The 15,926-nt window shown below is 38.2% G+C and overlaps 4 protein-coding genes across 4 annotated transcripts; 2 read left to right on the top strand and 2 right to left on the bottom strand.

Moving 5' to 3' along the window:
- Positions 1-1,107: 1,107 nt before the first annotated feature.
- On the top strand, positions 1,108-3,894 carry LOC132167859 (probable protein phosphatase 2C 47). The gene is made up of 2 exons (XM_059578895.1): positions 1,108-1,512; positions 2,663-3,894. Exons 1-2 carry the CDS (start codon positions 1,303-1,305, stop codon positions 3,653-3,655), a joined length of 1,203 nt encoding a protein of 400 aa, XP_059434878.1. The 5' UTR covers positions 1,108-1,302; the 3' UTR covers positions 3,656-3,894.
- A 784-nt stretch (positions 3,895-4,678) lies between these two features.
- On the top strand, positions 4,679-7,665 carry LOC132162791 (dihydrolipoyl dehydrogenase, mitochondrial). Its single transcript, XM_059573021.1, has 2 exons — positions 4,679-5,047; positions 6,176-7,665. Exons 1-2 carry the CDS (start codon positions 4,766-4,768, stop codon positions 7,424-7,426), a joined length of 1,533 nt encoding a protein of 510 aa, XP_059429004.1. The 5' UTR covers positions 4,679-4,765; the 3' UTR covers positions 7,427-7,665.
- A 750-nt stretch (positions 7,666-8,415) lies between these two features.
- Positions 8,416-11,703, bottom strand: LOC132176496 (uncharacterized). Its single transcript, XM_059588764.1, has 5 exons — positions 11,673-11,703; positions 10,186-10,275; positions 9,914-10,038; positions 9,601-9,783; positions 8,416-9,144 (listed from the first exon to the last, which is right to left on the bottom strand). The coding sequence occupies exons 1-5, from the start codon at positions 11,701-11,703 to the stop codon at positions 8,779-8,781; spliced, it is 795 nt and encodes a 264-aa protein (XP_059444747.1). The 3' UTR covers positions 8,416-8,778.
- Positions 11,704-13,689: 1,986 nt separating this feature from the next.
- On the bottom strand, positions 13,690-15,080 carry LOC132167020 (stress-response A/B barrel domain-containing protein HS1-like). The gene is made up of 2 exons (XM_059577911.1): positions 14,860-15,080; positions 13,690-14,078 (listed from the first exon to the last, which is right to left on the bottom strand). Exons 1-2 carry the CDS (start codon positions 14,997-14,999, stop codon positions 13,889-13,891), a joined length of 330 nt encoding a protein of 109 aa, XP_059433894.1. The 5' UTR covers positions 15,000-15,080; the 3' UTR covers positions 13,690-13,888.
- Between the last annotated feature and the right edge of the window lie 846 nt (positions 15,081-15,926).

Below are 15,926 nucleotides of genomic sequence, written 5' to 3' on the forward strand. Positions count from 1 at the left end.
TTTGGGAAAAAAAAAATTAAAAACAAACCCCCTACGAACCACGAGTCTTATAATATATTTTAAGGGAATATTACATTCACCTTCCATTGAAAATCGTGTTGGCTTAGAGGGAACAATTGCGTCTACGTTTGTTTCTCCAACTATTATTGCCAACAATGTCTGTTTTATTCCTCGAAGATTTTTGACCTTATCATTCTAAAAGGGTTAATTAAATATATAATTTAAGTTTATTAAAATTATTTAAAACCTCAAGACCTCACGTTATAATTTTTGGAGCAATAAATGGGAACTTCATATTTTCTTATTTATAAATTGATATGGTAGTTCAAATTGTTAGAGTACAAGCTAAACTCCTTTACTATGAGATAAAGAGTATCTCATTCTTGACCATGACTCTCCTTGGAAATTATCTTGTTAAGCGGTTGTTTTGATCTTTATCTCTAACACAAATGACTTTGTTTTTGTCCGTTACTGAATAATTAAATTTGATTGTGAAAGTAAAAGTACCCGGTAAACTTCAATGTCAATTTAAAAGATCATATGACACAAGTTATGACATAAATCAATAAACACTTAAATTTAATTGCGACCAACGTGATATCATCTATTTTTAAACTTATGTTAGTGCTCTTTACCAATGACAAATTGCTTATTTTTACACAGTATATATATATAATAAGAGTTTTATAGCTTGCCAATAAAATAATAAAATAATAGTAGTATTATAGTGATTTTTTTTTTTTCTGATAGTATTATTGTGATTTGTTTGTGGGTAGTATAATAATAGTAGTATTTTTAATAGAGTCTTCAACAACATGCCTCTATTTTTTTTTTTTTTTTTTTCTTGATAATTAAGGAATAACATGCTTGAGGAGGAACTCGACCGTGGAAGCAACAAAACCACTCCCGTTTCTAAGAGGAAAGGAAATACTAAGTCCCAAGTCAGCAGCGCCGCCAAGTAAAACCGAAAGAAGAAGGGAAGGGCAAATTGGTAAATTGGCAAACAAGGTAACACGTGTCAGTCACCAGAAGCTGTGGTACCGGCTCAGCCAGTCTCCACTACCCCCAATCAATTACCCTTTAAAACCAAAACAAACCCAGCACATGCGCATAAACATATTTCCATATTGTCTCCAGACTCTCTCTCTCTCTCTCTCTCTCTCTCTCTCGCACACGGTTTTTGAGAATTCAACAAACACAAAGCCCTTAATTCGCTCTCAATTCAAATTATCTGAATCCATTAATCCAATCCCAAAACCTTAAGCAAAGAGTGAAGAAGCCAGCAATACGACGCCGTTAGAGATGATCGTGAGCCAGAATATGATGACGGAGGCCGAGATTATCTGCAAGCAGAGCCTTCCGATGCTGGACGTGAAGTACCATCTGTGCGTGGCCACCACTACCCAAGACCACAACCTTCCCGTAGACGTGGCGCCATCCCATTCGTCGCCGATCTTTCACGAGCCTCGCGTCTCGGAACCGGTCTCCGACGATTTCCCTCGCTCCGATTCGGTAGGTCAGCCGATATCTTTTTTTTTGGTTTTCTTGAATGAGGTTATAAGTTTAGGATTGTATGAATTATTTTTGAACTCTGATTTTGATATTTGGGTTTTCTTGGGGTTTCTTGATTCGTATAAATGGACCCTAAGAAAACCCTAGATTTGTGGTGGTACAGAGTTCAATGAGGTTGTTTGTATAGGATTGAATAATTTATTTTTGGGTTCTGGTTTTTATGATATGGTTTTCTTGGGGTTTGTTTATTTTTTGAGGTCATTTAAATTCTAACATTGAAACCCTAGATTTGTATTTGTGCAGAATTCAATGAGGTTGTATGGGTAGGATTGAGTAAATTATTCTGGTTTTAATTTTGTAGTTTTCTTGGGGTTTGTTTATTTGAGGTAATTTAATTCCTTTCATTGAAACCCTGGATTTGTGGTGATACAGAGTTCAATGAGGTTGTATGTATAGGATTGACCAAGTTAGTTTTGAGTTATGGTTTTCGTGGGTTTGTTTATTTTGGGGTCATTTAATTCCTATTAAAGTTTAGGCAAGATTTATTGCTGTTGTACAATCAGAAGCTGTATTATATACCTCGATCTTGGAGTTCCAAAGTTTTTGTGGTTTGATGATTGGGTGGGGTCATTTAATAACTATTATTGAAACCCTGGGTTTGTGCTGGTATAAAGTTGAGGCAAGATTTATTGCTGTTATAGTTTTTATTGGGGTTACTATTAGAAGCTGTATTATATATCTCGATCTTGGAGTTTCAAAGTTTTTCTGGGTCAATGAAGCAATCAATTGAAATAAGTGCAGAAAAAGTTTCAAATTCTTGGTTTCCTTTGTGGTCTGCCATAGTTATAGCGCTAAAACTTCTTCTTCTTTTTTTTTAATCTGCAAGATTCTTGATTTGAATCATGATGAGGTTTCTGGTTCTCGATTTTTGTTAAATTGTATTGGGGTTTATGTGGCAATCTGAATTTTATCAGTTCAATTTATGTTGTCAGTTAATTGGCGTTTATAGTGGGTATCTATTATATTCTCTATGCTTCCTTGTTAAAAGTTTTGTTCTTTTTATCTCTTTTAATTTTTTTGGACAATTGCCTTAGAATGTATTAAGTAGATATCTCTGGACGTTGACTTACCTTTGTACTTCTTTAATCAGGTTGTGGGTTGCTTGGATGCCGTTAAAGATGCCACTATAGAGTCTTCTGCTGCAAAGTTTGCACCAAATATTCGTTCTGGTAGCTATGCTGACATTGGACCACGGGAAACCATGGATGATGAACACATTCAAATCGATGACCTATCGGCCCACATGGGTTCCTTCTTGGGGTGTTCCATGCCAAGTGCTTTTTATGCAGTATTTGATGGTCATAGAGGGCCTGATGCAGCTGCTTATATCAAGAGAAATGCAATGAAATTATTTTTTGAGGATGCTGATTTGCCACATACATCTGATGTTGATGCTATCTTTCTGAAAGAGTTGGAGAATTCTCATCGAAAATCATTTTTACGGGCAGACCGTGCCTTAGCTGATGAACACAGTGTCAGCAGTTCCTGTGGAACAACAGCACTAACTGCATTAGTACTTGGAAGTAATTTACTGGTTGCAAATGTCGGTGATTGTCGAGCAGTACTCTGCCGGAAAGGAGAAGCATTTGAGATGTCTCAGGATCATAAGCCTTCTTATTTACCAGAACAGAGGCGAGTTGTAGAGTTAGGTGGTATTATTAATGATGGGTATCTCAATGATCTCAGTGTCACCCGAGCCCTTGGAGACTGGGACTTGAAGTCACCACTTGGTTCTGCGTCACCTCTCATTGCTGAGCCAGATTTTCAACAGGTCCTGTTAACCGAGGAAGATGAATTCCTGATTATTGGTTGTGATGGGATCTGGGATGTGATGTCTAGCCAGTTTGCTGTCAGCTTTGTCCGCCGAGGGTTGAGGAGGCATGATGATCCACAGCAGTGTGCCAGGGAACTAGTCGCAGAAGCCTTACGCCTAAATACATCTGATAATGTCACTGTGATTGTTATCTGCTTCTCTTCCCCTAATCGTGATCGTGTTGAGTCATGTACTCAGAGGCGAAGGTGGAGGTGTAGTCTATCTGACGAGGCCCGACGCAGACTGCAAAGCTTGCTTGAAGGCAACTGAATGTCAGAAATCATTTTATTTACTGATAGTTCTAACGAGAAAGGATTTTTATCTGTTTTTGGCCGTTTCAGATAGTTTAGAAAAATCGGCCAGCAGTTTTGTAGGGGTTTAGAAGAGAATTTAGGTTAACCTCTCCATTGGAAGCCATGTTTGCTGTGGCTACCATATTTGATGTGATATGCATTCACTATTACCTTGGTATTTAGGAGATTCTGTAAAACAACATTCCTTTGCCTCCTGTGAATGCAATTTGAATCAATATTGGTTTCACATAATTTTTGATAATGTGGTAAAGAGTGTGGTTGATTGTGTTACCTTGTTGAATCATATATATCGGTTCTTCTCTCAATCATGCTTTTATATGTAGGTGTGATTATAGATTATTAGCACTATCAAGTGGAGGTTAGGTTGCTTTTGGATTGCCCATTTTGTATGGATGGATATCACTCTAACCCATTCAAGTTCGGGAGATAACAAAAATCCTCAGCCCACAATAACCTCACACGTTTAGGGGAGCCCCAATCGTAATCGTCGTCCTCCACCAAACATCCAAATGCTGATGATGGTAAGGCATGTGAGGCCACCATTTTCTATGATTTATACATACATACATGAAGATGAAGTGGATAGGACTGTTATCCTGCTTCACGCCCACATAACCTCCAATCCCCCTGATTGCCCCCTCACCAATTAACATCCAAACCACCATTGTTGGCTCCAATGGCTTAGATTCCCACTTTTATTTTCCAAATTATTTTTATCAACGATCCAGATTGAATGATGAATTTCCTTGACTGTTATTAACTCACTGAAAAGTCAAAAATAGCCAGCATCCAAGAATCATTAGCTCAATATCTACTATTTAGACTATGTATAACAAAATAAAAAATAAAAAGAGTAAAGGCCAACTTTCTCTGTCGCGTGATCTAAAAGCCAACGGCTGAGATTGCATCTCACTTGTCTGAACAATACGCGCACCACAGATTAGCCTAGTACCATATTTTCTAGTCTCTATTTGTCTTCAACAGCCGCATGAGTATATAATATTGTAGACCCAAAAAGCAGACCAGAGCCGAGGAGCAGGGTTGTTTGATCGAAAGAGAGAAGGAAATGGCTATGGCAAGCTTTGCGAGACGGAAGGCGTATCTGCTCTCGAGGAACCTCTCGAACTCAAGCCCGGAAGTGTTCAGATACTCCCACTCGCTCACCGCCTTCTCCCGGGGGTTCGCGTCCTCGGGATCCGATGAGAACGACGTCGTCGTCATCGGCGGTGGGCCCGGCGGCTATGTGGCCGCCATCAAGGCCGCCCAGCTGGGCCTCAAGACCACCTGTATCGAGAAGCGTGGGGCCCTCGGCGGCACCTGCCTCAACGTCGGCTGCATCCCCTCCAAGGTAGGGTTTTGTTCTTTGTTTACAATTGCGTACAATGGTCGTGTTATTTGATTGAGTTTAGAATATATATTATGTGAATTGATATCGGATTTGAGGTGATTGAAGATGGTGTTAGAATGGTATTCATTTTCAATTGGATTTGATTTGGTATTGAAATTGTTGCCATTTGAATGCGCCAAAGTACTCCAAAAGGAGTTTTTTTTTTTTGTTTGGCCTCGAATAATTCTAGTAAATAAGTGTTTGGAAGCTTTTGTTTCTGGGTCTTATGCATAGTAGAAAACAGCGGCGACGGATGCCTAAGTTAAAGGAAGAGCATCTATGTGGCATTATTTTTTAGCATATTAAACAACTTCTCCTTTCCATTTTTATATCCAATATTTTTATGCCTCCTAAGAGGGATGAGTATGATCCATAAGATAGCCTACTCATGTAATCAAATCTACTGCACAACTAATTTTTATACAAATTGTGCAAGTGAGTTGATTTGGCATGAGAGCTCTGCTAAGATAAGGTGTTTCCACAATATTCATGACTGTCTACAAGTGTGAATTATGAGAAATGGGTGTGTGAGAATTCTTAATGTCCCGTCTCATTTGAGTTTCCTGTATAACTGGGATCCTCGTCGTGTTTTTTACAGCAAATTGATGATGTCCTGTGTGGTTGCACCCCATATTGCAGAGCAACGAAACAGTTCCTCATCATTCAACCAAATTGAAGTACTTAAACTAATCACGCTACTAGTTTGTTCCATGGAAATTGGATTATCAATATTACTTATTGCCCAGTTGGCAGGCCTTTATTTAGTCAGATTATCCAAGTTACTTACTGTCCAGTAGGGAGGTCTGTATTCTTCTCTCCTGGGTAAATAAAACTTTTTTGCTCTTAAAAAAAAAGAAAAAGGTTGAAAAGAAATCCTTCGAAGATAAAAGTATGACTACCTGCCAATGGTCTCTGGACCAAATGGCATCTCTTTCCATCTAAAACAAAGTGTTGACTGTAAGGTCATAAGTTTGATCTTGTATGTTGATTGTTTCAGTTAATAACTACATGCCTGTGTCCTCCATCAAATTGTGGATAGTACTGCATATGAGATTTTTATCTTCTTATATCTTATGTTCTTGGGTTCAGGCACTTCTGCATTCCTCCCACATGTATCATGAAGCTAAGCATGCATTTGCCAACCATGGAGTGAAGTTTTCTTCTGTTGAGATTGATTTACCTGCTATGATGGGCCAAAAGGATAAAGCCGTCTCTAATCTTACTCGAGGTATTGAAGGCCTATTCAAGAAGAACAAGGTGACCTATGTCAAAGGCTATGGCAAGCTCATTTCCCCCTCTGAAGTCTCTGTGGACACCGTTGACGGTGATAACACCATTGTTAAGGGCAAGAATATCATAATTGCCACTGGTTCTGATGTCAAATCCTTACCTGGGATTACAATTGATGAGAAGAGAATTGTATCATCGACAGGAGCTTTAGCTTTGTCCGAAATCCCAAAGAAACTGGTGGTCATTGGAGCAGGCTACATTGGCCTAGAGATGGGCTCAGTCTGGCTCCGCCTTGGCTCTGAGGTAGCTGTTGTAGAGTTTGCCCCAGATATTGTCCCAAGCATGGATGGGGAAATCCGTAAGCAATTTCAGCGTTCTCTTGAGAAGCAAGGAATGAAATTCATGCTCAAGACTAAGGTGGTAGGAGTTGACACTTCTGGAGATGGTGTGAAGCTGACCCTTGAACCAGCAGCTGGTGGTGACATGACCACACTTGAAGCTGATGTTGTTCTTGTCTCAGCCGGCAGATCTCCATACACTGCTGGACTTGGGCTGGAGAAACTAGGAGTGGAAACAGATAAGATTGGACGGATTTTAGTCAATGAAAGATTTGAATCAAATGTGCCAGGAGTTTTTGCAATTGGCGACGTAATTCCAGGGCCAATGTTAGCCCACAAGGCAGAAGAAGATGGGGTTGCTTGTGTAGAGTTTATAGCCGGTAAGACAGGCCATGTGGACTATGACAAGGTCCCTGGGGTCGTCTACACATCTCCTGAGGTTGCATCTGTTGGAAAGACTGAGGAGCAGGTGAAGACACTTGGTGTTGAATACCGTGTTGGAAAGTTCCCTTTCATGGCAAATAGCAGGGCCAAGGCCATTGATACTGCGGAAGGGTTGGTCAAGATAATTGCTGAGAAGGAGACAGACAAGATATTGGGAGTCCATATTATGGCATCCAATGCTGGAGAGCTCATTCATGAGGCAGCAATAGCCTTGCAGTACGATGCAGCGAGTGAGGATATAGCACGTGTTTGCCATGCACATCCAACAATGAGTGAGGCACTGAAGGAAGCTGCCATGGCCACTTATGACAAGCCCATTCACATCTAGAAAGTTGATTATTATTACTTTCATTTCATTTTTGTTTTAAAGAGTTTTGGAATAACTTGTGAAAGCTTTCCATTTTCTTGTTCATCCACTCATGGAAGCAGATCAAATCTCTGAAAATAGAAATGTGATGTTATCCTTTCGCTTGGGCTACATTGACAAAATAACTTTGTGCTTTTCTCATTTGTGTTTTAATAACAACATAAGAGGGTTATGTTGAGCTAATGGCTCATTACAGTCTATGACTAGTTTTTTGGATGTTACCTTTATTTTGTCTTATCATGAGACACATAGATGCATATGAATATGAATGCATTGATATGCCTGTGTATTATCTGTTTTTCCTTCGCACGAATGCTTGAATGCGTGGCTTGCTTAGACTTTCCTCTTTCTTTTTTATTCACCAATCGGCTGAGTGTCAAGTGCTGTTCTTCGATTTTATCTGTTGGATGTACGTTTTAGTTTTATGTCTAAGAAAAGAAAACGGATTCCTGTCTTATTTCAATAGGCTTGCTCATCGTATGAGACACAGAGAGGAAGCAGGGTAGTGGATAGTTGTCTTGTTTGTGGATGTGATTGCTTGGCTTTCCGGCATTTTTTTCTTATGAGAAATGCTACATATATTCTAGTGTTCACTCACGTGACAATAAAAATTAACATGCTACATATACTTATATTTTTTATTTTGTTTAATTGTAATTTTTCTTGCCACATGAGAGAGTGTGCAATCAGAATATGTGTAGCACACTTTCCACACCACTAATGACAAATTTAACATCCAGCCATTTTGCCGAAAGAAAAATGTTTAGTTTTATTTTCCTACACATCTCTTGTTCATCTTATGTGAGCATCAAAGATTCAATAGTGAATTTTTTTTTTTAAAAAAAAAAACATAAAAATTAACAAGAAATGTGTAGGAGAATGACATTAAACACGTCTTGCCAAAATTTTGGTTTTTTACTGGATTTTGCACAATTTCCACAATCGAACCGTAAGAAAACCTGCCTTTTGTCACCCTGCTCAGTAGGGGACCTACAATCCCACCAAATAAAAATTGAATAAGAGGACAAATACATTGCTGATGTTCAATAAAAGCCTATTATTCTGTCCTCGGAAAGATCCTATAATAGGAAATCCCAATACCTGTTGAGGGTTTATAAACCTACGCACCTTATGCAAACGCAACATATCCCCCCACCAAGGCACCAACAATATCGAAGGCCTTCTTCTTTCCTCTTTGAAAACAAAGACCTTCATAAAAATTATTAGCAACTCTCCACCATCTTTCTCTTCGCAATTTTTTACAAGGCAAGAGTACAAACCATCAACGAGGGAGAAGTTCAAGTCTCATGCTGTCATGGCTCCTCACGCATATCTGGCCTCCTCCTGGCCTGCAGAGCCAACCGAGCATCTCTCTCCCGTTCAAACTCCCGGTAATCTGTTCGTTGCAAGAAGGACACCCTTTCCAAATATTGGTTTGAGCTCTTCTTGTAAGCATCCAACTCATCCTCCAACCCCTTATTTTCGTCCTTGAACTCCCCCCAATCCTTTTTCGTCTTGTCAAGCACACTTAGCTTTTGTTTCTTCTTGATTTGTTCAAGTATAGTATCAACAGCAGAAGGTGCAGCACCTTTAGCTTTTTCAGAAGCCTCCTTTGAATCAGCATCAACAAGCTTCTTGACTTCAATTTCTTGACCTGCAAAGTCCCGAACCTCAGAGATCTGTGGAAGGAAAAAAAAATGTATAACAATATTACTGTCAAATTGTTCATAAACAAACCCTATAAGCACTCGCAAGGCTGGCTTACACCACAATTAGAGATCCCGCAATGCTTGGGGTTTGCCAACCACCGCAACATGTGAGAGAATTTCACATTTAAGATGCAGCAATATGCATAAATAAATATTTATCTTAACGCATAAGCAATTTAGTCTTGAGTAGGTTCCAGCGGATTCTAGCTAATTAGCAAAAGGCCAATGGGTAATGTGTCAAAGTCTGCCTGCTAAAAAAAAAAAAAAAAAGATTGTAGAAGAAATTAAGAACTAGACTACTGGGCAAAAGTTGACTTTAATATTATCAACATAAACCATGGCAAGACTATGAAGCCAGTACGACACAATGCTACATGAACACCAAAGGAAGCCAATGAGAAGGGTATTGGTAAAAGAAATGCTTACCTCAACTTTCCCCCTGCTTGCTGCAGCAGCTGCAGCATCCTTAACTGCTGAAAGAGCAGCAGCAGCAAGTCTCTTGGCCTCATCACTGGTGCTATCCTGCATGACACTAGGTTCCTTCTGCAGTACATGTTGTCCAAGAGATCCTTTATTCTTTGGTGCCACGCCCAGATACGCCATCCAATTCTATGAAATAAAATCAAGCAAAAAGAAATAAATAAATAATTTCTAGCCAACTAGTGTATAAGTAATTTCCATTTTTTGAAAACTGTCTTAACAGTTCCATCACAAATGGATCAGAAAATAAAATTCTCACCTTCGATGAATTCTTTGATTTTTTATTCACAGTCGAACTATGCTTGTTTGATAAAATTTTGGGCGTCTTATTAGGTACGCCTTTATTCATTTGCTCCCACATGGCATCTACCCGAGCTTTAATTTCTAGCAGAACGAAATTAGAACATTAACCCTTTTGTTTCAAGAAAGAGCCCTTTTTGCTACCACAGTGCTAAGCATAGTCTCAAGAACAATACAAGAATTGGAACAAGAAGAAGAAATTCTGAAGAATAAAGAATCATATGTCCTCACCATTTTCTTCTGGTTTTGCCTTGGAGTTTGAAATGGGATCAGTTTCTTTCACAGACTCATTTGATAACCCATTGATCTCATTTACAGTACCTGAAAACAAAGTACAACCAGCTACTGAGGTAGGAAGCCAAATAACGCATCCATAATGTGCATGATTGGACTCCAGAATTAATTATTCTGATGATAAAACTCTATGAAATGAAGATTTTGGATGAGAATGAAGTATGCCATTTTCTTTCTAAAAATCCCAAGACGACAGCAGGTCTAACAAGGACAACTACTCAATTAAAAATGGTTATGTATCATTGGATCATAATATGTCCAGTCTTGATAGAAACAAAGGAGGAGGCAAGCAGTTAAACCATTGGGGGTGTAGGATTAACCGCAGTTTGGGGAGGAAAAAAAAAGGCTGGAGAGTGAATTGACTCTAGGTAATAACTGTCTAGGTGCCCCTATTCCAACGTGATCCAACCACGGCCACTTCACTAGAACTAAGAAAGAAAGATAGTGAATTGACTAGTCCAGGATGTGCCTCCACTATGTAGCAAAATAACTAAGTTTCATTCCTCCTTTACCCAACCTAAGCTAATTTCGGGACGAACTCTAAAGAGAACACCAATCATCTTTCACAATCCACTGAAAATAAACCAACATATAATAAGCCGCAGACTCGAGAGCATAAACCAAACAACAATGATCCACAAGGTCCTGTAAGAAATCTTCTCCTAAAGTAAAATACTCCAAGGAACTAATGCAACGTAAAATGCATTTTCTTTAGCTAAAAAACAATAACAACACCAATAACTCTCCAATCCTTTCGTCTATCTACTCTTTATTGTTCCAATTATATTGGATATCTCCAAAGAGACATTAATTAACTCTCTCTAAGTCTTTTAGATTAGGCTAATAGCAAGTATAAGATATGGAAAACCCAGGAAGATGAACGTACAGCATTGACCAACCTGCTCCAACAAGATAACAAGTCCCAATAGCCAAAACAAAAACCAAGAACCAAAAAAAAAAAAAAAGTGCTCAAACACGCAATAGGCGGCAAACACCTAGAGGATCGAACTCAAAAGGCACAAATTTTGGGTCACGCAGCTTTGGCTAGCCGGGATAAGCAGGCACAAATTTCCGAATAACGCCTTAGTCTTTTAGTACAAACCAGTGACACCTGCTGAACAAGGCTCCTTTCAAGTCAAACATAAAGAAGAAAAAACCTTTGATTTGAAACGCTGTGGAAAACCTTCAATGTGCCTCATTAATTCACGAGGAAGGCAACTGAAAGAGAGTGCCCAAACACTATGAACGCCACGAATATAATAAACACTTTAAAAAACTTCAGATTTTCCCGGGAAAAAAAGTTTCCAAGGAAACAAACGGAGCCTGACGCTAATTGATTGCAGATCGGGAATTTCGTAATGAAATATTAAATCCCAAGAAGAAAAAACACTTAATTATATAAACGCTTAAAGCTTAACAGGTACCTGATGCGTCGAGTCCGTTCGTCGTAGCCATTGAAGACTTCAGAGTTCATCGATCGAGCTATTTAGGGCTCCCAGCTTTGCTTACTACTAGTACTTCGGTTACGTCGCTTTCTGGGTCGGGCCATGGATTCTATTCAGACGGCCACTTTTTGGAACAGCCCAAGAACGGCCCAAGAAACAATAATCAACCTGAGCCGGCACATAAGCCCAGTTAAGATGGTCGTGATAGGATGGGCTTTTCCATAGGTCCACAATGTGGTGTGGTTTCTGTTTCAGACTCTCAAGCGAAATAAATGCCATCAGCTTTGATGCTCGATTTCAGTGCAATTAAAACAGGGAACCTGATTTTTTCCGGTTTAATTTGAACCGGAGAATATCCAATTAATGGTCAGATTTTTATGGGGTCATAAATGAGACATTGTCTTATTAATATAAATAATAATTAAATATTAATTATATTTTAAAAATAATTAAATAATAAGAATTTTAAAAAATAAAGGGATGGTTGGCCTGCCGTAGGAGGTGGCCGGTCACCCTGGTTGTGCCTAGGGGTGGCTTCGGCCACCCCAGACCAGGTGGCTTGGGGGTGGTTCAGCCACCCTCAAGGGCCAATTTTTTTTTTTTTTTTTAATTTGGCCCTTGTAGGTAACCAAACCACCCTCAAGCCCAATTAGGGTGACCGTCCACCCCTTATGGTAGGTCAGTCACTCCTTAATTTTTTATTATTTTATTATTTAATTATTTTTAAAATATAAATAATATTTTATTATTAGTTATATTAATGGGACATATGTCTCATTTATAGCTCCCAAGGATCTCTTTAGAGAGATCTTGACCATTAACTAAATGTTTTTCCATTCATATTAGACTGGTACCCAAAAAAAAAATTAAAATTTATTAGGAATGGGCCAAATTAATAGCCTAGTCTATAAGATTATTGGCTCACTGACCAAAAATAGGCCCCATAAAATACTAGTTTGAAGGGGTAGGATAGAGGTGGATTTGCCTGAAACAATATCTACTACATAAACAAACAAATTTGAGAACCACAATAAGAAGGGGAGAGCACTGATAGCGGCGCTACCCAAAATGAGCACTATTGTGATGTTCGGTGAGTGAGGTACTCGATAATGAAGCACAAAGAACATCGCATTTGAATTTGAAGATCTCCATAAACAAAAAGGGGATAACAACTATAGAGATCCAAAGGAACCAAGAAACTGTCATGGCAAAGTAGAGCAAAGGCCAGTGAAGACAAGAAATGTAGTTTTTGGTCATGTCCAAATTTCTGCTCTCGTCCAATGTAATTTTTCTTTTTAAGTATCTGTATATGTAACACCTTGAGACCATATGGATTAAATGTAGTTTCATTCCCAGTAGCTTATTATGGATTTGGCTTCTGATTAGTTTTATGGGGACATATATTTGAGGTCCATGGTAAGATACCAGGTCCGTTTCGGTGACACATTTCATCGTAAATTAAGATGTTTTTCAAGTGTTTGTGCGTACGAAGCCTCTATATTAGAGTTCGTTTGATTTTTCGATTTCAAAATAATTTGATAATGTGATTTTTAAAAGTATAATTAAGTATATGGTAAAATCGTAATTTGCAATTTAAGATTACAATTTAACCTTTAAAGTCGTATGTTTTTTAAAACACTCTTTTGCCTGCGATTAAAAACACATATTTTTTTACATTTGTAAATCGCAATTTAATTAAAAACATACTCCCAAATGATACATTTTCTACAATTTAGTTTAAATCGCATTTTTGGTATGCAAAATCGTAATATCAAACACACTCACTTTATACCCATTTATCACTGCGACTGATATGACGTATTTTAAGTGATTTACATTCTAGTTTTTTTTTTTTAAATAATTGACATTGTAATTCACTTAAAAGATGTCATATTAGTCAATAAGACTTGCACGTGAAGAATAGCATTATTATATGATATATTTATGATAATCAATAGCCTATTTAGACAACCTCACTAGCATCAATATTGAGACATATACAAGGAGTCCATTGATTCTTATTTCATATTAAACAATGGCATTTCCCAGGGGCATTACTAAGATATAACACAATGGAAGAGTTCATCAATGCCTTTCAATGAGATAGAACTGGTTTTAAACCTTATGCATACCATAGTTTCATCGAAAGGCAGCATAGCAGGATCTGAGATAGTGCGATGCCCTGCCATATCAATTCAGATACGAACAATGGTGGGTTTGTAGTCAATCACAACGAATTTCTCCAAGTGGGGAAGGAACAAGTTTGCAAATTCAATATGGGCAGGATGAGCTATATACTCTGCAAGCCCTTCTGCACTCTCAAAGGAAGATTCAAACACATGAGTGAAGCCCTGATGCAGGTTTTCAATGCTTATATCCTTGCCCCTGTTAGATTGAAAAGAGGCACAAATTTAAAATCTACCAAGTTAAACCAGTGTTTCAGTGAATAAAATTCACCATATTTGTGTCAAAATAAGACTGGGTAAGAGCTCTAAAAGCCTATTTCGGATTGCGTTAGAGCCTATTTGGAATTGCGTTTGAGGGGTCTAAAAAAAAATACTTTTAGCAAAAGCTTAAGAATGAAGCTTTTGCTCAAAAGTTCTTTTTGAATTAAAATTTCTATTTCTCAAACGCAATCTCAAACAAATAGCAAAGTATTTTTAGTACATAAAAAGTTGTTTCAAACGAAAACGGACATGTTTGATAAAAAATTTCAAAAGTACTTATTTGACTTTTTTTACTCTAAAAATAACTAAAACGCACTTTTTGCAAAAGCTTTAAACGCGCTTTTTGAGTTAGCTCTATTTCTCGAACACGGTCCAAAAATTTGATGGACATAAACAAGTTATTGCTACATAATTGTTTGTAAATTGCCTTGGGGTCTAAACACTTCTTTTTTCACTCAAAGACACACAAAAAATCTGTCTTTCTGTTTGTGGGTTTTGAAATTTAATCCTCCCAATCCAACAAAGATCGATCTTCCGGGCTCTGCCCAAATATCTATCAACTTAGCATGTGTGATGCAATCTGCTCGCTTATCTACCAAACAATTGGCACTAGTGTTGCTGGGGGTGTCAACCGTGTGGATCTAATGGAAATACACAAGTTGCTACATGTTATATAAGCAGACACCAAATGTTACAGAACATCGAGAGAGTGAGCTTACCAGTGGAAGGACTTCATGGGTTCAGTGAGATTGACGAGGTTGGCGAAGCCCTTGATGAGTTGGTCAATCTGGTCCGGTGGTGTTCCTTCTTTGAACTTGGCAAGCAGTACATGTGTCAACACTCCCTGCTGTTCTTCCATTTCTCTCTCTCTCTCTCTCTCTCTCTCTCTGTGATTTGTTTCTTACAGTACGAGGTTTACCCAACTCCTAGCCATATGTTTTGAATCATTGTTGTTAATAGTGACATTATCCTCAAAGATCACGTTGCCGTGCGAGTGGTGGCCTTTAACTATTGCCACTAGTGTTTGTCATTGTGGCCCCGAGCAGCTGAAAATATTATTTGCTTGGGATCTGTTTGGGGAAACAGGTGGGGTCTTAGTAGTATATTTTGGTAGTGTCCAAATTTATGCTCTGATAAAATATAGTATTTTCTTTTAATTATCTATATGTAAGATTTGGTTATTACTTTTTTCTCCTCTTCTGGTGACCCGGGGTGCTGTTGCCTACTGTGGAGAGCAGGAGTGCAAGCAAACAATGCATATATAGAGAATATTATACATTACATATAATCAATAGTCCTGTTTGGGCAGGAAAATAAGCAAAGGGGTGGCCATAATATGCCTATATGGACCCAAAACGTTTTCAAGCAATCACTTTTCTCTCTTTTGAAGAGCCATGCCTTCAGATAATAGCCGTACTGATTACATTACTGGAAGTCAGAGTCCCAGCAAAGCATCAGAGTTGTCTTCAATAAATGTTTCGTGATTTCTTTATGGGGAAACTTCAGAAAACTCCCCTGAAGTTTCAGCCGATTTGAAAAACTTTCCCTGAATTTCTAAAGCTCTCACTTAGACCCCTTGAACTTTAGTTTTCTCTCACTTTGGACCCCTTTAACATTAAACTACGTCGTTTTGGATGTTTTATACCCATTTTACCCTTCCCCAAAACTATGTCGTTTTGTGTCCTAAAATCACAACACATATCCAGCCCAAAACGACGTCGTTTTAAGCATAATTTTTTTAAAAAAAAAAATAAAAAAAGTAAAATATATATATATAATAAAAAAT

The sequence above is a fragment of the Corylus avellana genome, chromosome ca1 (genome assembly GCF_901000735.1).
Source record: "Corylus avellana chromosome ca1, CavTom2PMs-1.0".
Classification (NCBI taxonomy): domain Eukaryota; kingdom Viridiplantae; phylum Streptophyta; class Magnoliopsida; order Fagales; family Betulaceae; genus Corylus; species Corylus avellana.

Excerpts from the sequence above, each read along its gene's own strand:
- LOC132167020 (XM_059577911.1), bottom strand. The coding sequence starts at position 14,999 with ATGGAAGAACAGCAGGGAGTGTTGACACATGTACTGCTTGCCAAGTTC. Across the intron at positions 14,079-14,859 it reads CCCATGAAGTCCTTCCACTG|GGGCAAGGATATAAGCATTG; the intron begins GTAAGCTCACTC and ends TCAATCTAACAG.
- LOC132162791 (XM_059573021.1), top strand. The coding sequence starts at position 4,766 with ATGGCTATGGCAAGCTTTGCGAGACGGAAGGCGTATCTGCTCTCGAGG. Across the intron at positions 5,048-6,175 it reads TCGGCTGCATCCCCTCCAAG|GCACTTCTGCATTCCTCCCA; the intron begins GTAGGGTTTTGT and ends TCTTGGGTTCAG.
- LOC132167859 (XM_059578895.1), top strand. The coding sequence starts at position 1,303 with ATGATCGTGAGCCAGAATATGATGACGGAGGCCGAGATTATCTGCAAG. Across the intron at positions 1,513-2,662 it reads ATTTCCCTCGCTCCGATTCG|GTTGTGGGTTGCTTGGATGC; the intron begins GTAGGTCAGCCG and ends TTCTTTAATCAG.
- LOC132176496 (XM_059588764.1), bottom strand. The coding sequence starts at position 11,703 with ATGGCTACGACGAACGGACTCGACGCATCAG. Across the intron at positions 10,039-10,185 it reads GGCAAAACCAGAAGAAAATG|AAATTAAAGCTCGGGTAGAT; the intron begins GTGAGGACATAT and ends TCGTTCTGCTAG. Across the intron at positions 9,145-9,600 it reads CAAGCAGGGGGAAAGTTGAG|ATCTCTGAGGTTCGGGACTT; the intron begins GTAAGCATTTCT and ends TTCCTTCCACAG.